Genomic DNA, 23118 nt, shown 5'->3' on the forward strand with positions numbered 1-23118 from the left:
CACGTGAATGGTGTTTGTATGTGGTGGTAGCCCCAAGTCTCCATTCGTGCATAGTGGTGGTTGCGTCTCGATAGCTATAAGGGTGCGGGAGATATGGGGCTGAAAGTGGTTGAAAGTGGTTTTTTATTTCGAATGTTTTGTTCGAATATTGTTCGAATTTAATTCGAACAATATTTGTTCGAAATTAATTCGAAATTAAATTCGAACAATATTTGAATTTAAATTCAACATAAAATTCGAATATTGGTTCGATTATAGAGCGATTTTAAACGTTCCAGAAAACGTTGAAAAGAGTTCGTTTGACTGGACTTGAACAGGAGACGTTCAAAAATGGAATCGGGACCAGGTCTCTAATTATTCTGGAAACGGGGAACCTAATTCTTGCATTCTGTGAAAACGGGTAAGATTGGCTATAATGTAATTATCTTAATCTTCACTATCGTTACTTTTTGCCCACAAATAAAAATCCAGGGAAGCGGGTCCTTGCAGCTAGTTGTTATATAACACCTACCGCTGAGAATGATGAGAATCAAACGAACTGTTCTGCATTTGATCAATTTTCTGGAACGTTTACAATCGTTTTATAATCGAACCAATGTGCAATAGCAAATTCGAATTTAAAACAGTTCGAACATTTGGTTAAAAAATCAAAACATATGAAAATATTTATAACAACGTCTGAAATGTTATCAATTTAATACAAGTACACAATGAAGACAAACGTAAAAACAAAAAAATCGCATCTAAAAGTAATACAGTAGAAGCCTTCTTCTGGTTAAGCTTTAATCCTCTCCCTCTCACTTTCGCGGGGGAATTTCGAAAAATCCCTTCGTAGTGTGTATTCTCATGGCATACCCTGTGTACCGAATTTCATCTCTTTAGGTTCAGCGGTTTGCTCTGTTCGATGATGAATCAGTGAGTCAGTCAGGACAAGTAATTTTATATATTTAGATATACGTATCTCTCTTCAGGAAGTATAATCACCAGACCAGTTCCACGTGTTTTCTATAATTTATATAAGTTATTTTGATAAGACCACTTTTTAATAACAACACTATTAACCGTAGCATTATCAGTAACCGAGCAGTCAACGTTTACACGGAAAGATAAACATGGCTACCGAAAAAACAACATAATCTAACTTAAAACAATCAATTATATTTAAGTTTTAATTGTAATTATGTTTCAAAAATACTTATTAAATGGCTTAATTTATATTTTCACGTACAGAACTGAAAAAATGAAACGAACTGAATCGTAAGAAGCAAATTTCTAATATTGCTGCAACCCAGTGGCGTAGCATAGTGGGTTTTTCTCCACCCTGGGCAGCTGACACTTATGCTACGCCACTGCTGCAACCGTGAAGAAATTACAAAGAAATGGCGTGTAAAGTTGATAAAAAATATAATCTCGAACACGTAATTACACCTATTTAGTCTTATTTCTTACCTGAAAATAAATCAAGAGGAAATGAATTACCTGACTACGGCATCCGACCTATCCGTTTCAACTGTTACGTGAACGACACAACTGTTTTGTGAAGTAATCAGGAAAAATAAGTCTTTATTTTCGCAGGTGTAATGTATTTTAAAATATTCTAATTTAATTACTTTTTCTTTACATATAAACTGTAATTTCGTGTAATTCGTAATTTTTGTGCTACAGTTAACAATACCCGACGGTACTTGGGGACAACCACAAAAACTAATGTATGAAAAATAGATAAATAAATAAAACTTGGGGGTGTTTCTGTATGTTAGTTTCTGTTTCGAATATGAAGAACGTCATAAGATAAAATAACAGATAATACATTTTTGTTTGTAAACGTAAAAAAATCTGTTTATCTGCTTATCACACGACTGTTGTACTTTGTGCAGCCGAGTTATTTCTGCTTGATTAAGTGAAGTAACAATATTACATTTAACTGTTTAATTGCATATAACTAAATACATTTAATTATTCATTTTTGCGTTTTCTCTCAACTGTATTCCCTGTACAGTAATTGTCACTCACGCGTATTAATAAATATTTAATGTAATTAAAGCATATTAACGTGTGTAATAAACAATCCAGCAAAGATGTGCCTAACTTTTTTGCCAAAATAATTAGAAATTGTGCGTGGAACCATCTGTTATGATATTTCATGAAAACTCTTACATTATTAATTAAGTATTATTAAATGGCAAAAACTTAATTCTCAAGATAGGGATGAGTTTTGTATTTTAAAAAAACTGTAAATCCTAATAACCAGTAAAATCTCCATCAAGGTCGGAGCCACTCCAGACGACACGTGATCTGCTGGACATATAATCATTAAAGTCCGATAGCTTCGATACACAAACCTCCCAGCAACTAGATAAGGCATATCAATAAGTAATCAATTAAGCTTTAAGGTGAACAAACAAAATCATGTTCACCACACACACTAACATTGATACACACAGAAACACTTCCAAGTTATATTTATTTATTTATTTTTCATTTCTGGATATGTCAAAGTCTCCCCAGTCCCCCAAAATGTAGAAATCTTTGGGGTGATGTTTTTCGACCGATCCCTCTATTATATACAAACGCCAGGGAAGTAAATTAAATAGAATTTAATATGCACCATTCCATTGAAAATATTTCAGCAATATTTCGTCATCGGAAATTCAATAAAAGTAGAAAGATCATAGGCAAGTGAGTCATTTTACAAAGCAAACACGTGTAATTAATACATTAGTTTCGGTGGTTGTACGCAAGTACTGTGAAGCATTGCTAAGTGTAGCACAAAAATTACGAATTACACGAAATTACAGCTGATATGAAGAAAAAATAATCAAATTGAAATGTGTTATAATATATTATTCCTACAAATATAAAGAATTATTTTTTCTGATTACGTCACAAAACCGAACCACGTCGTCCACGCAACAGTTGAAACAAATATGTCGAATGGCGTAGTCTGGTTATTCATTCCCTCTTGATTTATTTTAAGGTAAGAAATAAAACTAAATAGGGTAATTTCGAGTTCGAATTCATATTTTAAATATACTTTATATTACATGTTTGTATAATTTCGTTATGCTGCAGAAGTTCTTACGGTTCAGTTCGTTTCGTTTTTCGAGTACGTGAAAATATAAGTAAGGCCATTTAATAATTATTCTTGAAACATAATTACAATAAGTAATTGCACATTTACCGGGTATTATGTTACCGGTAATTAGCTAATTCTATTCGGGATTACCAGTTAATCAGTGATTTACCGGTAAATTTGTATTGACAAATGATTTAAAACGAAACTGAATTACAGTAGACCCACTATAAAACGGGTTCGTATAATGCGGATTCGTATATAGGTGCAAAAAAATCGAGACAGTACTCGTATAAATACGCTAAAAGAAACTCGTAAAATACGGTAAAACGTCATCGCCGACTCGTGTCTCGACAGGATTGGTCGAATCTAGAACAATAGCGGATATTGCACAAACCGTTGAGTTTAAACCAGCAGCAAACCTACTAAAAACAATTTATTATTTAACGGCCATAAAAATTATATTCATAGTAACGATGTCTGCAAAGTTCAGCGAATTTTTCGCAGAAAAATAATTTATCAGGAAACACTCACCCCCGTTCAATGCGCCGCTCCACCACGAAAACAAGCTTAATTAAAAATACGTTCCTTGTATTTTTTTTGTTCTAATAAATATATCTATCACTTTTAAACTTATTTATATTACTGTTATCAGTATCTACGTTCGTTTTATGTTAAATGAATGAGTCCAGTTTCTTTTTCATTGTTAAATTTGACTTTTCTATTGTGACATGAGAAGTTGATAGTGTAGTAAGCAATGAACAGCTCTCACCAGAATCTGAGTTTGAACTAATTTTAGTGACATCCGCAGGGCATGATTTGTTTTCATTTTCTGATTAGTGCTTGCTTATTTTTACAATTCCATTCAAAAATATATTTTTGTTAACATTATTGGATATTTCGTGTAACATATATTTGTTCAATTTTCTGGGTTATTTTCCTATATTATACTCTAAAATTATGACCCGTTTTTGGAGTATAATACAAGCAATCAAGTTATAAAAAGACTAAAAAATTCCTTCTAATAACCTTAAATTACAAATGGAATGGCCCGTCACCACCTGCACTGTTTATTTACTATAGTATGGGGGAAACAAAAAAGAAATCTGCTTCCCACGAGTATTTCCCGTGGAAATTTTAGGAAAATAATTATCGATTTAATTAAAGGGTTTTTTTTAACCGAAATAACGGAAATGCAATCACTAATTACAATTATAACTAAAATATAATTCTATATTAGTGTGAGAACCGAGGGGGTTAGTTGTCCCCACTTACCGGCGGCTCTATCAGAGGATGGCTTTATAGGAGGGCAAAATAAAATGAGTGGGAAAGGTTAATGAGTAAGTTGGCAGGTTTCCAAATATATACACAGGTTGAATAAGAATAACACATTTAATAAACAACTATAAAATTGTACATATCAAAGGCTAAGGTGAAGATCTACAAAAATTTTATTCTACGTCGCGACAATGATTTGTCCTTCTTATGAAACATCTAATCTCTATTCTCTAAGTTAAGAGACGAGAGAGAGATCTCTAGAAGCGAGATTTCTCAGAGAGAAATTTCGCAGAGAGAGAGTATACAAATAGATATTCAAAAAAAAAAATACCTCTAAGTTCCCGATTCGTAATATGGGTCGTTGGTAAAAACGTTCCTGGATCGTCACGGCAGTTATGGCGGTATTGGTCAGTGGATGTGGCAGTCGATGTCCTCCCTGGAGGTGTCCGCCTTGTGGACTGCGTCCAAGCCCTCTTTATACTATTTTTGAGGGGATGTGAACTATGACATCATTAACGATATATACGCACACCTGCTCGTGTGTTGATGTCTAGATCTAGCTAGTACGGACAACTGGCACAGAGAAGTTTGTTTAATTTATTGATGTCAGTGTCCAGAAGATAAGATTTTATAATATAAATTTCTATAGGTTTGACGGCTCTCATCCGAAGTTTGGCTTTCTATCATTCTGATATTGATGTTCCATTATTATTTTATCATAAAATTTTTTAATTGAGCCATTAGTAATATGGCAGATGTTCCTGTCAATATTGCTGAAGGCTGTTTTCTTTAAACCAGGGATGTCCAACCCACGGCCCGCGGGCCGCATGCGGCCCAAGGCAAGTTCCAATGCGGCCCAATAAACGTGTAAACAAAACGACAAATTGTTTTTTTTTTTTATTTACTTATTTCAACGGCATAAACTCAAAAAAGAAATTTCACAAAGCTGAAAACTTTTATACATATTTTATTTTTGAGTGAAAAGAAAATATTTTCAAATACTTGGAGATATGTGAATGAGGAAGGAATACTAAATAAAGCTGAAGTTCTGACTCAAATGATTATAGACCCAAATTTGAGAAAAGGAGAGAAAGACCAAAAGATAGAAAGTAGTGAGGAAGGTTGGAAAATTAAGGGTCAATATTTGCATAACAGAAGGTCTATTTAACCTTTCTCACTACTTTTTATCTTTTGGCCTTTCTCTCCTTTTCTCAGATTTGGGTCTATAATCCTTTGAGTTCCAACTCCAGCATTATTTAATATTCTTTCCAGCATTTAAAGATTTGACTACCTTTTTTCAGTTTGGCGTAAAAATTATCATTTCGCGCATTGGCTACTTTCTGGGCTACATATTATTTATAAATATATTAGTCGAATAAAAATGCACTTTAAAATGGTGTTTCGTCATTTTTTATTAATTAGAGACCTAAATAAAATGAATATTTGTGTTTTTCAAATAAATTTTTGTTTGTTTCCTTTATAATAAATGAATTTATTTATTTCTAAGTAAAAATTGAAAGGGTCTGTAGAAGTAATTTTTTTAAATATCCTTGTTCGTGATAAAGTTTTAATACTTATTACTACAATCTAGACATGTTAATCCTTAAATATACTTGTATATTTAAGGATTGGGTCACAAATATATTATGTATAATTGTAGCCCAAAACTCCATGATTTCTTTTAATGTGGCCCAGAAGAACAAAAAGGTTGGACACCCCTGCTTTAAACTGTGCCTAAGTAACTCATCATCTCTAAATTTTTCTCTTAAAGAGTCGCTCCATATTTATTCTTTACGGTCATTCACGAAAATTAAGAAAAAATCCTAAAATTAATAAGTGTTGCACTATTTTTAATTTAATTTTTATAAATACGGTACGTTTATGCACTTCTAACATATTTCAGCCAGTATAATGTTAACAAAGTAATGTTTTATGTAAGTATAAATATCATTTTGTAGAGATCAGTTGGCAAGAACTAACCTGAATCATCTATTCTTTAAATTGAGCTGACTTCTCAACATCAGAAGCTCGTGCGAACCTGTTAAAGAAGTTCAAAACAACAGAAGGATTTCTACACTCAAATACTATAACAATAAATCGCACGTTTGACCAAAAAAAAACATGAACGATCGACAGGTAAACTTTCATTCCCTCTATTACTTGAAATAATTTATAACTTCTTAATTTATATTTTCCTAAATTCATAATGTTTTAACTTTGTGAAATAGATATTAAACATAAATTTACTTTTAAACATTATGATGTATAAAAATTATATGAAATAATGTGCACACTAAAAATTTATTTAGTGATATAAAATTGAAGATGGAAGATTTAAGTTAACGATTTAAAAATGTAATTATATTCGTCTGTGTTATTTTAGAATGAAATGCAACACGCAGGAACATCGAAAATTACCGTAGGCGATCTTCCACAAATCGCTGCCAAACATACAAAGGAAATGCAAATTGGAGATAAGTACTGCATTTCCATAAACCAAAAGAAGATTTTTACGGAAAATGGTAAGTTTATAAATATAAATAAGGTGATAAACAAGAAGAAATGATTTTAATGTCTTGCAGCTAACAAAGCAGCGAATGTAGAACAGACGTCACCCTGTCAATTTTGCAAAATAAACATACACGGTATATTTTTTTTTAATTAGTTCAACGTACTTCTACAACTCGAAACTATACTGATGTACAAATCTTAAGCAACAATATAATTTTTAAGCAGGCAGCCACGAAATTGTAGAAAAGGGCTTGTTGCGATCAGTAACAATAAACACTCAACTCAGTAGAATGATTCGTATTCAAAAAGAAATCACAGATGACGTGAGGACACACAGAACATATGCAGTAAGCGCACTTAGTGCAAGATTATAAAAAGGAGGCTTTGATTCCACACTGTATGCATTGTATTCATTTCTGAGCTAGTATGCCTTCTTCATTCTTTAAGTATAAAGTACTTAAAACGCTGTCTCTGAATTCTGAATTTCATGTCTTACAGGCAATTTTTGCAGGGGTTAAGGCTAAAAATAATTGTTGCTTAAGTTTCGCACGCCAGTGTATTAAAAGCTATATTATTACATACTTGTATTTTTTTAGAATTATTAGAGAAATGTAATGGAAAACTTAGGAACAAGTATCGAACATTCAGTGCTTACATGGATTCTTCACTTTGGTACAGCGAAAAGACTGTTCCGTTAACCGATTATTATGTAGATTTGCTGCTGCAGATAACAGATCATTCTGGAAATCCAATCGAAGGGGAGATTAACATCGAAGAGTTGTTGATGGAAATTACTGATGAACATACAAATATTCTTGTATATGGAGATCCGGGTTATGGTAAATCCACGTTGTGCAAGAAGATTGCATATGAATGGGCCATTGATAATCCTGCATTACAACATTTTGACTCTGTTGTCGTCATGACATTGAGAGATCTTCAGGGAAAAAGCATTGTCCATGCAATTCTGGAAATTGTTTGTGGAAATCACGAAGTGGGAATGAAGGAAAAAATATGGAATGCCGATGTAAACTTCTTGATCATTTTAGACGGTTACGACGAATTCCCTGATAGAAATTCAGTAATTCAATTTATAAAAGACGATTCTTTCGAGATTTCACGAAATATGACTATTCTTGTAACCAGTCATCCCGAATCTGCAGAAAAAATAAAGATGGCATTTGATATAAAACTTAATCTCACTGGATTTCGAGGTCAACAGCAACGTAAATATGTAAGCTTAGTTTTCAAACAATCTGAAGATAAAGCACGCAGTCTTCAGTATATCTTAGAAAGAGATGATTTCCTTTTTCATTTATCAAAATGCCCATTAATGTTACATTTGCTGTGTTGTTTGCATAAGTTGGTAGGACTAGAATGTACCAAAAGTAGAACAGAAGTGTTCATTCTAATATTTCAATTTCTTATCGAGAAATATATGAGAGCTAATAGTGGATGTAACCATTTGAAGAAGGGAAAGTATTTTTATGGTGAAGATCTTTTAGTTCGATTGGGAAAACTAGTTTATGGGCAGAGTAAATCACTATAAAAGGAAAGAAAGAATTACCTTCGATGATTTAAAAGAATGTTTTCCAGATGAGAAAGAACTTGAATTTATTCTCGGGTTGAAATTTTTTATTTCATTCTGTAACCAAGATAAAAATATATATTTTCACTTTATTCATGTGGATTTTGAGACATTTCTCATCGCTCTTTATTTACATAAAAACACCGAAGAATCACGTTTCGATATTTTCTTGCAAATAACTAGCTATTCGCCTAATTACTATATTACAATATTTTACATGGGTCTGTTAGGAGATGAGAAAATTACAGAATTTTTTAACAATTACTTTGTGAAAGTTAAACATCTGCCAGATTTTGAAAATATAATATGCAACGAAATTACCAATGCAGATAACATCGTCATAATGAAGAGCCAAAATTCCATTATACAAAAAGTCATAAAAATTGTATATGAATTGAAGAATATCCTAATTAATTAAGCAGGAACAAGCACAATGTATCTTAAAAAAAGAATAATTGGTAATTATTCTTTTTTTGTTCGTTTTCTTGATTTTAATTTAAGATGCTTGTAAAAGGCCAACCTGGCCACAGTTTCTTTTTGAAAAATGAAATAAATAAATAAATAGTTGACAGTTATTCAAGTTGTGAAACGACCCATATTTCGCTTCTTATTCGGACGTTTATGGCTAGAGGCCTGATTTTTATGTTAAATCGTGTTCTTTTCTTGAGATATTCCACAAATCAAGCATGAAAACATATTTTGGATGATGTAGGAGCCTTAAAAAGTTATTAAAGCACATTTCTCACATTTTTCCATACAGCAGAATTTATAAAATTAACTAGATCAAACATATAGAAAATATTTTAAAAAAGTTTTTTTGCGGTAATTTTAAATTTGACACCAAAGTTGAAAGTAGAACTCCTCACTCAATTATCTGCTTGTACTTATAATTTGCATTATTATTATTAGTCATCCCGTGGACAAGAAAGATAATTGCCTGGGGCTCCATCAATAGGCGACTTTAAAGCAATCTTTCATAAATAAATATTTCTCCAAAAGCTTTCCCGAAAAAATTTCTGTAGTCAACACTGTACATCAGCCTCTGATTTAAAATTACTTGTGCCCCACTTATTTATTGTTACCGTTACTCACAATTACTAGTTTTCTGCATATTAGTAAAATTAAAACAGATGACTTTCTTCTCTTTCACATTTTGGCAGATTCCTTAAATTTATATTATGGTTAAATCAAATACAAGCTTAGGAGCTAAATGCAGGTTATAAGTGGCAACTTGCCTGAATGTATGACAAGTGCATTGAGTGAGTACAAGACAAGCTCAAAGAAAAGGAGTGTTGATAAAACCAGACAATTAGATGTGTAGTAAATGTCAGTGGTGCATTATAGATTAATCGGACCCCAAGCAAATTTGAATTAGGGGTCTGAATGTACAGTGTCGACTCAAACCTTTTTCTTCTGGGAAATTTTTGAGAAAATCTCCCCGATTCTTTTCTAACACAATCTCAAGTGAGTTAAGTCCTGAGCCACATTGGCAGACTAAAGGGCCTGTGTAGATGGCCACAATGTCCTCAATGAACTGTTGGAATTTTGCTGATGTTGTTGGCAACTGAGACAAGAACCACATCCTGTACACATAGGTGCAGGTGTAACTTTGTAGGCTCCTGTCTGTGCGGAGCAACTTGATGGACTTCTTTAGCCAGTGATGTATACACTCAATGTTTTGAGTGTGCGCTTCAGGATCATCCATGACGACGAATCTGCAAATAAAAGAAAAAATAAAAATGTCGTTTCTCCACAATGCCAGTCCATTTCTTTCAATTAACACATGGCACAGTTTCATCCTTCTCACCTCCCGGGGCCCCACTGGCTGTGATTGACGATCTTATGTTCATAGAAGCCCAAAGCTGTACAACCGCGATACTGGGCTGTGCTGTCGGAAACTATGATTGATCCTAGAGTGATGTATCTGAGCATGTGGTTCCACAGAACTTGTCTGCTTTTGTTCTTCACCTGAAAGAATATAAGAAAATATAACTAAATTATTACAAAAGTTGCTTCTAGCCCTTGATATAATAATATCAATTAAATTAAATTATCCACAACCGTGAGGCAGTTAATAGTGAGGGCTTATCAGACCAAATGATAGGCACAAACGCTCAGAGATCAAAGTGAAAACAATTTAATAAACTCAAAAAGTTAATACATAAGTGTGAAAATGAAAACCCAAAATGCATTTCGGACTATTTCCTAAGAAAAAACAGTTCCTCATCAGTTGGTGTTAGTTAAAGGTAATGCCATAATAGAATTATACAAGGTAACGGTCAACTTAAAACTAAGCCTAAAGTTATACAATATATAAGCGAGGACACAACTGTAATGGTATGAGTAGTAAGCATCATCAGTAGGTATTATCTAAAGTAGGTGGTATATTAAAAATTATACAAAGTAAGGTAAACTTAAAAACTATGCCTAAAACTATACAACATAAAGGTGAAGATGCCAATGTAACAGTATGAGCAGTAGGCAATATCAGTGCAGACAGGCAGTGCCGTATCTAGGCAGGTGCAACAGGTGTACCCACACAGGGCCCACTTGGAAGGTGGCCCAAAATGCATTTTATTTATTTTATTATTTTCCCAAACCTAATTATTTAAGGGGCCTAAATGCAAATTCTTGCACAGAGCACAGGAATGGCTAGTTACGGCACTGCAAACAGGTGTAATAAATCTTCATGACCTTGCATGGTGGGATAACATACAGGGTGCTGATACAAAATAGTTATAAGTTAGAAATAATTAGTTAACACTAATGGACTAAAGTTATACAGGCAGGTAATGTACTGTACATTACATCTGTCTGCACTGATATTGCCTACTGCTCATACTGTTACATTGGCATCTTCACCTTTATATTGTATAGTTTTAGGCATAGTTTTTAAGTTTACCTTACTTTGTATAATTTTTAATATACCACCTACTTTAGATAATAACTACTGATGATGCTTACTACTCATACCATTACAGTTGTGTCCTCGCTTATATATTGTATAACTTTAGGCTTAGTTTTAAGTTGACTGTTACCTTGTATAATTCTATTATGGCATTACCTTTAACTAACACCAACTGATGAGGAACTGTTTTTTCTTAGGAAATAGTCCGAAATGCATTTTGGGTTTTCATTTTCACACTTATGTATTAACTTTTTGAGTTTATTAAATTGTTTTCACTTTGATCTCTTAGTGTTTGTGCCTATCATTTGGTCTGATAAGCCCTCACTATTATCTGCCTCACGGTTGTGGATAATTTAATTTAATTAAGAAAATATAACACAATTCGTCTAAAATGCACCAATGTCTGCCAGACAGGGAACCTTCCTCAATAACAAAAAAATAAAAGGAAATAATGTTTCACTACCACATACATGTTAGTACATCAGCTCTCTCATTTCCCGACAGTAGGCACCAAATTATGTTATTTGGGTGCCTACACGTATGCAGCCGCGATTGTATTTTCGCCTCCAGGTGAAGGTCTCATCAATCTGAAAACAAAAACACATGAATACAGACAGACTTTTCGGCAAAGTCAGAAACGTGGGGTGATCGTCACCTCGACGTGCAACCCTTCACTGCCTAGCTTGATTTCCTGATTTTGGGAGACAAAAACTTCCGCAACTTCCCAGCAGAAGTTGTATCAATCTACCACTGTTACGAGGGCCATGCTGCATTGCTCTGTGGTAATGGTAACTGGCTTGACCCACGAATATAGCAATCTCAGCACATGTAAAATACAGAGAAAACACATCTTGTACACTAATCACAGAAATGCGGAACGTAGCGTGATACTAGAAAGACTGTGCTTTCCGGTTAGCAGGGCACCAGTAACTGTACTATTATTTTTAGGAAATTCGAACTTTTCTTTCGCATGTTTTAGATAAATATCACTGTAAATAAATAGCAATGAATTACAAAGTAGCATTTTCTATTGAATAAGTGGACTGATAACATTGGTATAGAGTGGCTATCTGAGAGAATGCTACCTGAAAAATACTGGACTGGGAAACTGCCAATTCTGTGAGAAATTTTCACAATAGACTGTAATATACTTTTTCAGCTGAAAGCTTTGCTCTTTCGAAGAATGTATTGTGGGTACAAGACAGGCTACCGGTGCACACAGCCCTCCGGACAGTGCCGACTGTCCGTCGTCTATTTTTTTTCTTTCAGTTTTTCAGTGGTAGATGAATCCAAACCTGTCAGATGGAGCCGGTTCCTTGCGCATACTGCCTGAAAATTAAGACAACTCATTGGAATCACTTAGAAAAGTAGCGAAATGCTGTGCCGTGAATATTCACTGTTCCTGTACATGCAGGAATCAAGCAATGCTTACCTCCGCACTTAGGGCATGGCAATATGAAACCGGTTAGGTCCGGATGTGGCACTAGTCCCACGAGATGGCAAAATTTCAGGGCGGCCTCTTCAGTGGTGAGGTAGCAAAGAAATTCATATGCAGTCATGTTTTAAAATATGTCAGCGGGATTGACAACAGGAGACACTGAAACATCACAAGTAAACAGCATGGTTTTCTTTCTTAGGCTACGACTGGGTACAAAGGCTCGAAGGCAGCCTGCAGGCTTATAAAACATCAGGGGCAGTGACGCAGTGACCTGCGGCCGACCGGCCATTGGCCACGTGATGAGGCATGCTCCTACTTCACGGCCAAGGGGGCCACCTGGCCTGTCATGCGCAGTGCCCTCCTCGGGCTCATATGACTGAAGTACGAGTTCTGAAGTGGTTCTGGCAAAGCGACCTGGCGGGTCGGTGCAGAAAGAAGTGGACTGATGCTGGCTGGGACCAGGGTTCGATCCCCGACTCAGGTAAGAGGTGTAATAATAATAGATATTTGTATTTACAGGCAACAGGTGGCGACTCTGGACAACTGCAGGCGGGAGACCAATGCCACCTAGGAATAAAGCCTCCAAACGACACTGATGATGTAGCAGCATGCGGCTGATGCTGTTGTGGATACTTCATAAATGATATCGCTCCTTCATTCATTTTTAAAACAATTTCCAGAAAATAAAAATGCAGTTGGCATAGTTGCACTAAACATTGATATGTAAAAGTGAAATAAAATGAAAGATAACACATAGATATTTCAATATTTTATTAACGGAAGAGTACAGTAAATTCAGTTGGTTTAAAGTAGTAATCAAATAACTTCTAGGAAATTCTAAGTAAAAAAATTAAATATACACTTTTTAAATTCATTATTATACAAAGCAGTATAAATACTTTCAGAATGTTCAGAACATAAAATTAGTTAAACAATAATCAAAAACAAGTATTAAAAAAAACTGAAATTTTATTTTTAAAATTAGTTTTTATTCACCATTACATAAGAAGTACACACACATTTATTTATACATACCTAGATACATAAACACAAACAAAAAAAGGATGAGACTGCTATTAAAATAAACTTAACAGAGCTAAAATAAGAATATCTTTAAAACTCATTATACAGAATCACTTTGCTTGTAAATAAAATACCTCAGTTTTGTTTATGATGCTTGTAGGTGGTAACGTCCTTTTGCTTCAAAATATCATTGATCTTGTTTGCATAATTTTTTACCAAAATATTTGAAGAACACAGTAAAATTTTTTTAATTATCAAGTCTGTACTATGTCCATTTAAACATCTATGGCCAGCAAATAAATCAGATGACAGATTATTTAAAGCTGCTTTCATTAGTATGCCTCTTTGACTGCCCTGCTCTAAAAATAACTTTTCCTTCTCTGATATCATTTTCTGGGTTGTAACATAAACATAAGTAGTACACAAAACAACATCTTCACTTGGATATGTTAAACCTCCTCTATCCATAGAAAGTATTAAGCTAATGTCTTCTGTTCTACTATCATCAGAGGTTATAAAGACTTTACAATAATCACAGTTTACAGATTTAATGATTTCATGTGAGCAGTAGCAAGCAATGTAATGAAGAACAGGCCATGTACACTCTCCTATCTCTTCAAAATCATATTTTTCCACAACAATATTTATAGAATCAGGAATAATAATACTTTCAATATCCTCTACATTTGTGCATTCAACAAAGATATCATCTTTAGTTATATTACCATTTTTCTAAGATTTCAATATTAATGAAAATATACTTCATGCCCTCAACTTACTTTCAGTTTCAAATAACTGTCTGAGGGATATGTGATAGTTTCCAGCACACATTTGATAGTATTTGCCAAACCTGTCCTCTAGACCAGTGTTCCGCAACCTTTTCCTACTTGTGGCACACCCATGACTCAACACGGCATACCAAAATGTTATTGCCCTCAAAAACGTATATGATACTATTAATAGAATTACGTAATGCCACTAACCTATTATTATTGTTATTATACAGACATCAACACCTGTGAGCAAATTTTTTTACATATAATTTCTTAGAAAACATAAAAATGCGTGGCTTGTAATAAAGAATAATCAAACATCATCTTATTTCATCAGTGCTGCGGCAGAGAATGAAATACAAGCATAAGAAATACAACAACTGTGATAAAAATATATAAATAAAATTTGAAATTAACAGAATATTTGTAAAAGTTCATGTCACACCTTTCACCATGTGACGGCATATCAGTGTGCCTTGGCACAACGATTGCGGAACACTGCTCTAGATTATCTGTTTGAATTTTACCAAGAAGAAGGTAGTTTATTTTTTTTACATTAATCCAATAATCACAAAAATTAATAAGAGCAGCTGTAGTGTGCCTTAATGCAGTATATGTTTTTTTCTGGTTAACTTTTTGTTATCATTTAAAAGATTCCAGTTGTTAAGCCACAAGAGAAAACAATTAAGAAATTCAAGTATATGTTTTGAATTTGCAGTTACTGGTTCTTGTAATGGATTTCTTAGCCTCTGACCTTTAAGAAATGTCTTCACATTTACCACACACCACCACTGATATATTATTTCAATAAATATGGCAGTTGATTCCCATTCTTCAATACTGTTCTTTGGTCCCATATGTCTCAAAGCTACAGCTGTATTATTATTAAATATTTGAATAGCCAACTTCACATTCTGTCTTTCAATAGAAGTAGGACAGAGGCACTTTAGTGACAAAGCACTACCATATTTTAATAATTGGTCATTTTCTAACATATGAAGCATCTTTAAAGCTTTAACAGATGCAATGCCTCCCTTCAACTTTTCACTGAAATCTGGAAAGTTCAGAGCTTCATCTGTTTTATTGAACCAATTATTTCTGATACACTTTTACAGGTGCCCTGTATCACAAAAATAATATAATGATCTTTCATTTGGGTTTTGAACTGAATGATCATATTTAATCTTAAAATCTGGAGGGTTGCTAAATAAAGAAATTGCTTTTTTATTAATTGCATTATTATCTGCAACAACCTGAAACTTCAAATCCAAGTGATTCTAGTTTTACAATAATATCTCTTATTAATGCAAAAATAACATTAGCCTGAATGCATTTAACTGAAAGAATGTGGCATACATCTTTGTACTGTAAATCCAAACTTTGATTCATGAAAACAAATGCACTACTGGCACAGTTAGCAGAGTCATGAGATTTGCCCACTATATTTCCACCTTTATAGTCTAATTGTGATTTTAAATGTATCTCATCAACTAGCAAAATATGAAGGACATCCTGGTCATAATAAAGGCACAGCACCTATTAAAAATAAACAAGTAACAGTTTAAATAAATCAGGTGACAAATGATACTTGATTTATAAAAAAAATCACTCTGACAATCACTTGCAGTAAAATTTAATTTTAAAATATTTCTTACCTTTCTTAATTCTTGGCCGATCTAATGGCGCAGTAAGAAGTTTTCCACTTTTTGGGTCATACATACTTGTGGTTCATTCAATGTCATCTGGGTGAAAATGTAATTCACATACCTGAAAGAAAGCATTGTGTTAAATCCTGTTAACGTTTAAAGTCACTAATGCTAATCCATACATTTCTATTTCCTAATTGTATGTACTTTCTGAACTTCCATGTTTATAAATACAAATAATAATATATTAATTAAAGTATTCATATTCATATTCCGCATATTCTGTACAGTATAGACTAAGCAGAACATGCTTTGGTTTATACTTGCTAATTTCTAATTTGGATCATCCCTGCTGGAATAGCCATTCCATATAAATGTTTTAGAAATTGGATATATCTAAAACAAAAGCATTTATATAGATAGAGATTGACATGAATTTTTATGAACAAAACAATTTAAAAAGAATCTCTCTCTCATTAAACAAACAAACTAACCATTATGAGCTAAAACAAAACAAAAAAAAAAAACAACAAAGCTAAAACAAAGTAAGCTATTCTAAAGTACTGTTTACCACTTAAAAACAGCCTGCTTATGAGGTTTATTCCATCTTAAAAGGTAAAAACAGAAGTAAATTACTCACCACAGATTGTTTTGTAGGTACAAAGTTGTCTCGACGAATTGCAGATATCCATTTCTGCATAAAACTTCATCTGAAGGGAAACTAAAAGCACTAACTTTTGGTCCTGTTGCATAGTTCCCTTTGCAAGCTAGTACACAACACTTTTGAGGCATATTGTTTATTCTGAAAAAACCTTACTAGAAAGTATAAATATACTAAAGTAAATAATGAATCCAATTTGAAGAATAAAGACTGAAAAACAGCGTGTTCGACACAATAAGCTTGGAAATGCTCGTTAGAAAGGACCACTAATAGTGACGTCACACGAAGTTTCTAAAAGTGTTTGGAACCTTTATTCCTAGGTGGTGTTGGGGAGACTCGGCCTGCCGGCCCCATGCGAAGGGGGAAAGGGTGGCAGCGGCATGGACAGGGGGAGGCACGCGCTGGGGGCTAAGAAAAGAAAGCACAAGCTTTTTTTGACACTTCAATGTAAAAAAAGCGAAAAAATTTTGGCCACGTGATGCCGTCCCTTTTGGGCGCGGAGTCACGTGACCGGTTATGACGTAAACGCATCTCGCGAAGGGTCGCCCGTACGGGCGTGGTCCTTTTGACTTTTATGCTCGCACAGGGGATCTACATTTTGGGGGAGCGAAAATCGCGTCATTACGTCCTATATTTTAGCCTCTAATAATTCAGAATTTGAATTTTTAGAAAGTCTGACGTGATAACTCCACGTGATACCTAATAGTCACGTGTTTGCTTACAAGCGTGAAGCTCTGTCACTACACGATCAATCAATATACACTTAATTATATTCTTAAACAACAATTATACCTAAATTTGTAATTACCCGAATTTTCGAAATTGATTCTTGTATTCGTCCTGGTTTGAATATCCTTAAAATTGCATCCCTGTCGACCAATAACGACCATTTTACCTTCTTCTCGCTTCCTACCACAACATCCCACACGCCACCATTACTACGAATAGCGCTCTCTACCGGAGGAAATTATTTTACGAAATGATAAAAAAAAAATATTCGTTGTAAACAGTGTTTTCGCTTGTAATATCGTTTAAAATAATTTAAAAACTAAATATTATATTATTTTACAACGAATTTATTTTAAAATCCAGAAGCGCGTTGCTTAACTTTCCCGGCAAAATCGTTAAAAATTGAATGAGTGAAAAGTGAGCATCTGTTGTTATATTTTTATTTAAAATTTTTTTTATTAATAATTTTTATAAAATGATGAAAAAAGTAATTTTATGAGCATTTACAATTTATGAAAATTGTAAATGTTACTAAAGAGTAAAACGGGAAAACTAGGCATGAAACTGCAATGGTTAAAGTGGCAGCTTGGAATGACCGAACAGCCCATCAAATCGGACAAACGGAAATCTTCGCCCGGTGATTATCCAAGTTGACATCGCTTGTCACCTGGACAGAATCTTTGTGTGGGCGATTAATCACTATTGTTGACTTAATTAGATGGCAGGTGTGACGTTATTTACATTTCGCGTCGTTATTTTACCATAGTAACAATCGGAAGACCCGATAACAGCATTTTACGTATTTTATTTGTTAAAAATAAACGACACAAGGGGCACGCATTATCCCCGGGCCTCCATGTAAGCTGTCGACAGTCATGTCTGATCATAAAGAAACAGAAGATCTTATTTTTGTTGCATAAAAACGTTTAAGCTGATGCAACATTTTTCAGAAATTCCATTCACAATGAATTAATATAACTTTATTAATAAGTGCAAAAATACATAAATTGTAGTTTTTAACACAAAGCAATTGTTATCCTGTTACATAAAACGACCATTTTCTGGAAAAACTGGCTCTAATTCGATTTATATTCTACTTAATACCCGCCATCGCTTACCAAGTAACTAACACCGAATAATAATAAAAGTAAAAGATATCTACATCCCTAATTAAATGTAATTTGGTGAAAGATTGCTGACTTTTATGCTCTTGCACAATAGATGTTTACATCAATTATACTTTTAAAATGAATAGCAGTTTATAATTTTCGAACGACAAAAAAATCAATTTTCTGGTGCAGCTTGCATTTCTCATTCAATAGTGTACTGCTTACTACACTACAAATGCATTGCAAGGATGATTTAGTCTTATTATTACGCAATGCGTACAGTTAGAAATCAGGAAATAACTTGATATAATGTCGCATACTTTCAAACAGATCCTTCTTTAAAAGTAAACAATTCTCTTCGGTGTCATCTTCTGTAGAAAATTTCAATTTAACCAACTCGTAAGTTAATTCATTTACATCATCAACAAATATTTCTGCAGTGACACAATTGAAAGCTTTAAGCAAATGTGCTGGAAATGTATTTAGTCGACTTCTCTGTTCAATCTGATCAATCACAAAAGGAACCTCAACAATTCCACGGAAATAGATTTTAAATTTGTTCCACGTGTTTTTTATAAATGTATCTCGAATGTTCTCCATCTTCTTCCAGTTATTTTCCATTGTTCTGGTATCTTTCGGTCGAAGAAACTCTTCCCCTATTTTCAAAAATATAAATATTTCCAACTGACAGGAATGAGAAACTCTATCGTGAAGTTTATTCAGACTTTGAAAACTATCTTCGTAACAGTTTGTAGGCTCGCAAATGTCAACAATAAAGTATATTTGTGAAAAGTGTGAAGGAATCATCCAATCAGAATTGTTAATACGTGAATTGTTAGAATATTCGTACTTTTTAACTGTGTTCGAAAATACTTTCTTGTCTTCTTCATTGTCGATTTCGTTGTATATCATTATCGAAAGATCCAACGAAAACACAACTTTTTCCAAATTATTGAAGCAAGTTTTTGGAATTTTTTCGTCTCCAAATAAACCGAAGTAAAATATAATAAAGTTGTGATCAGTTGTAAACTCTGTAACACATGGTACAGTAGAATCGCTAGTGACATTCAGGAAAGGTACTTCAGGGTTCTTATACAAATACAGGGCGACGAAAAATTCTTTGATGGTCTCGTGCACGCAATCAACGTAAGGATTATCGTCAATGTCAAAGCAGTCGACAAGAAAATCCAAACCATAATTGATGATGTTCTTACGAGCATCGACACATTCATTTAATTCGTCGAATGTAAATTTTTGTTTCTTATCGAAGGGATAGAATCGCACTTTTCTATTGGTATTTTTTTCATAAATTAACTTTCCTAATCGAACTAAATTTTCTTCCAATGGAAAATGCTTTCCTATGAGCACTTCGAAATTTTTCTCGAGTTTTCTTTTTGATCTGTTTGTAATCAATTGCATTATATAAATATACAAATCTGTCTTTCTTTGTACATTTTCTAATCGATTACTCTTGTGTAAACAACAAAGCATATGCGAGAATAACGGACGTTTAGACAAAGAGAAATAAAATTCATTTTCTAATATTTTAAGAAATGTTTGTGTTTTATCAACATCTTGTTTGAACACCAACTTCGCGTATTCTTCTTGCTGTAAAAGTGAAAATCCTTTGAGATGAAATCGATAATTCATGGATTCTCTTATTGCTTCTGCACGTCCAGGACGACTCGTCACAATAATGGTCAATTTACGAAAAATATCAAAGGAACTATTTAAGAAATATTTGGTTCTATCTAAACGGTAGTAATCTTCATTGTATCCATCTAAAATAATTAATATATTTAAATTTTCATATTTTATTGTCTTATTTACACCAGGTTGTGACATTTCCCAAAATACTGCTAGAATTGCATCCTCAATACTCTTGTACTCTTCGCTTAATCTTAAGAGTGCAACAAAGTCAAAATGACTTAAGTAATTGTTTGAGGGATTATCGACGGCCCAATCGTACGCAATCTTCTTGCACAATGTAGTTTTGCCAGAACCAGGATCTCCACATACAAGAATTCTCGTATGTCCATCATCGACTTCTCTAAATATATCCTTGACATCAAGAATTTCACCAATTGGACTACCGAAATTATCAGTTTCTTGCAGTTTTAAATTAACGTAATAATCGTTTAGAGGAAAGTCTCTTCTCGTATTCTCCCATAATAAAGACCTCATATAACTATTTTCTGTTTGGTAAAATTTCTTCAGTCGCTCTTTAACTATTTTAAATCTTTCTGAAAAATTTTTCAATTATCAGATAAAAAAATACTTGTTTAATACTTGTAAATTATTTTATATTGTACTATAAATTGTAGCAAAATTAACAAAATATATACAGTAAAACCTGTAAATTTCGAACTTAAAGGAATTATCCTCTTTAAGGTATAGAGTGGTTATAAAGAATTCTGGAGTTATATGTAAAATTCAGGCTCAATGTAGCCTACAGAGCAGTAAAATGAGGAATTTAATTCATAATTTTAATTCAGAAACTGTAATAATGATTTAGATAAGTGATTCATTACATAAATTATCAACATGAAAATTTACGTTATTTGAAATACATTTTTATTAATGTAAATCGCTTCATCAGTTCATAAATGCAAAGTTCAAAATGACTACCGAGAACGATGAACTCTGCACTAAATCGAAATATGAATTATTTATAAAAGATAGATTTAGTTATTTGCTAAATTAGCTTATGCAGTTGTATTAATCCTATATTAAACAATGAGCCAAAATAATTGGCAGATTTTAACAGGTTTTTCAACATCTGCCAACCTTTTATTAACGAGGAATTTGATATCACAGGTTTTACTGTATTTATTATCTATATTGTAGAATAAATCATACCTAATTCAACTTTATCCAAAGGATAAAGGGTTCTACTGGATGTGTTACGATACCCATAAACTTGTAACATGGTGAAATTTATATGAACTGAAACTACAGTACATCACAGTTAATGTAACTTTAATTGTTTAAGATTTCAAACAGTTGTTGAAGAATAAGATAGACAAACTTACCACTTTCAGGGAGTGTCTGAAAAATTATTTTGCAGAAACTTATGGACTTTGTTTAGGATTCACTTAAGCACAGTATTCGGATAAACCGAAGGTCCTAGAATATAAAGAGAAGATACATTTCTTATTGGTTGCTTATTTGACGTCAGTCGTATTCGAAATCGAAAACAAAACGATATTATTTACTCATACATATACAAAAATAACTTTGCTAAAAGAACAGTTTTTTAATGTTATAAATATAGAGGAGACCGGGGCAAGATCGGCATGTTAAGCTTTACTTAAATTTTGTGTAATAAATACTGCTGTAAACTGAAAAAAAAGCTTTGCATATTGTCTATTGGAATGTTACCTTACTATAGAACTGGTTAAAATCAGTTTGGAAATAAAAATAATTAAAATAATTACAACTTTACAAGAAGAGAGAAATTGACGAAGTTGCCCCGGGTATAGGGGCAAGATCGGCAACTTCTCTCTTTTTGTAAAGTTGTAATTATTTTAATTATTTTTATTAAAGTTGCCCCTGGTATAGGGGCAACAGTAATGGGGCAAGATAGGCACGTATATAAAATTATGTTATTAACAATGTATAAGTTGGAATTCACTATTAAAACAAAGAAATACAAATCCAACACCCATTTAATATTATTACAACGAAATGCAAGTTCAAAGACATATATACATGAATAACAAATGCAAACATGTTTTCATTTATCATCTGTTTGATTTTTATCCTTTGCTTCTAATGTGGCTTTATGTTGCCGATCTTACCCCGCTAGTCATGATTTCGAAACATTAAGTACAACCCTGAGAACAGAATGCCAAGCCACGATCTGGCCACGTGAATAAGTTGAAGTTACATCCTTCTAACAGGAAAAGTAACTTTCGTTATCATGGAATTATAACAAAACCTGCCAATTCAATATAAATGGAAGCAAAATATTATATGGAATTGAACGAAAATGAAAATTTGCTTGATAATTCAACTACGCTTATTGGAGAACAATAAAAACACTACACTCAACAAGCCACCAATAAAACTCAACTGCCTAACCTATAACCAAAGTTTCCTTTTAATTTGTTTTTAAAAAAAAGCGCTTGACAAACTTGCCCCGTATGCCGAAGTTGCCCAGGCTTCCCCTATATTTTATATATCAATATATGCAAATTAAGTGTTACGTAAAAACAATTAAATTAGGTTCAAACTGTTTTAAATTTTCTATTGTTATTACAGTTTACTTTTTGCAGAGGAACGATCGTATGTAATTTAATTAATATACGTTGCTTTACATACGTGTATATAACGTTTTCTGGCAAACCAGTTGTTTGTTTAATTAATCATGTCATAGATG

General features: G+C 33.2%; 3 protein-coding genes, 1 long non-coding RNA gene and 1 pseudogene across 6 annotated transcripts in view; 1 reads left to right on the plus strand and 4 right to left on the minus strand.

The window, feature by feature from the left end:
- LOC111613552 overlaps window positions 1-528 on the minus strand; it is a 1994-nt gene extending 1466 nt beyond the window's left edge. The window contains exon 1 of the long non-coding RNA XR_002754785.1: window positions 512-528. This is a non-coding gene — a long non-coding RNA (uncharacterized LOC111613552). The remainder of the gene's footprint in view (window positions 1-511) is intronic.
- A 2394-nt stretch (window positions 529-2922) lies between these two features.
- On the plus strand, window positions 2923-8418 carry LOC111613553 (NLR family CARD domain-containing protein 4-like). 2 transcript variants are annotated; one of them, XM_023354903.1, is made up of 5 exons: window positions 2923-2977; window positions 6310-6487; window positions 6735-6873; window positions 6934-6996; window positions 7459-8418. In XM_023354903.1, exons 2-5 carry the CDS (start codon window positions 6473-6475, stop codon window positions 8409-8411), a joined length of 1170 nt encoding a protein of 389 aa, XP_023210671.1. In that variant the 5' UTR covers window positions 2923-2977; window positions 6310-6472; the 3' UTR covers window positions 8412-8418. The 2 variants fall into 2 exon arrangements, with proteins under 2 accessions (XP_023210671.1, XP_023210672.1); XM_023354904.1 differs by lacking the exon at window positions 6934-6996.
- A 667-nt stretch (window positions 8419-9085) lies between these two features.
- Window positions 9086-10562, minus strand: LOC111613554. The gene is made up of 2 exons (XM_023354905.1): window positions 10258-10562; window positions 9086-10165 (listed from the first exon to the last, which is right to left on the minus strand). Exons 1-2 carry the CDS (start codon window positions 10380-10382, stop codon window positions 9796-9798), a joined length of 495 nt encoding a protein of 164 aa, XP_023210673.1. The 5' UTR covers window positions 10383-10562; the 3' UTR covers window positions 9086-9795.
- Window positions 10563-11890: 1328 nt separating this feature from the next.
- On the minus strand, window positions 11891-15981 carry LOC111613557 (annotated as a pseudogene).
- A 2690-nt stretch (window positions 15982-18671) lies between these two features.
- On the minus strand, window positions 18672-21863 carry LOC111613551. 2 transcript variants are annotated; one of them, XM_023354901.1, is made up of 3 exons: window positions 21770-21863; window positions 21597-21689; window positions 18672-20980 (listed from the first exon to the last, which is right to left on the minus strand). In XM_023354901.1, the coding sequence occupies exons 2-3, from the start codon at window positions 21664-21666 to the stop codon at window positions 19020-19022; spliced, it is 2031 nt and encodes a 676-aa protein (XP_023210669.1). In that variant the 5' UTR covers window positions 21667-21689; window positions 21770-21863; the 3' UTR covers window positions 18672-19019. The 2 variants fall into 2 exon arrangements, with proteins under 2 accessions (XP_023210669.1, XP_023210670.1); XM_023354902.1 differs by lacking the exon at window positions 21597-21689 and having other exon boundaries at window positions 21770-21843.
- Window positions 21864-23118: the final 1255 nt, after the last annotated feature.

The sequence above is a fragment of the Centruroides sculpturatus genome, unplaced genomic scaffold (assembly GCF_000671375.1).
Source record: "Centruroides sculpturatus isolate CEXI.00-Female unplaced genomic scaffold, Cexi_2.0 scaffold1761, whole genome shotgun sequence".
In the NCBI taxonomy this organism is placed as follows: domain Eukaryota; kingdom Metazoa; phylum Arthropoda; class Arachnida; order Scorpiones; family Buthidae; genus Centruroides; species Centruroides sculpturatus.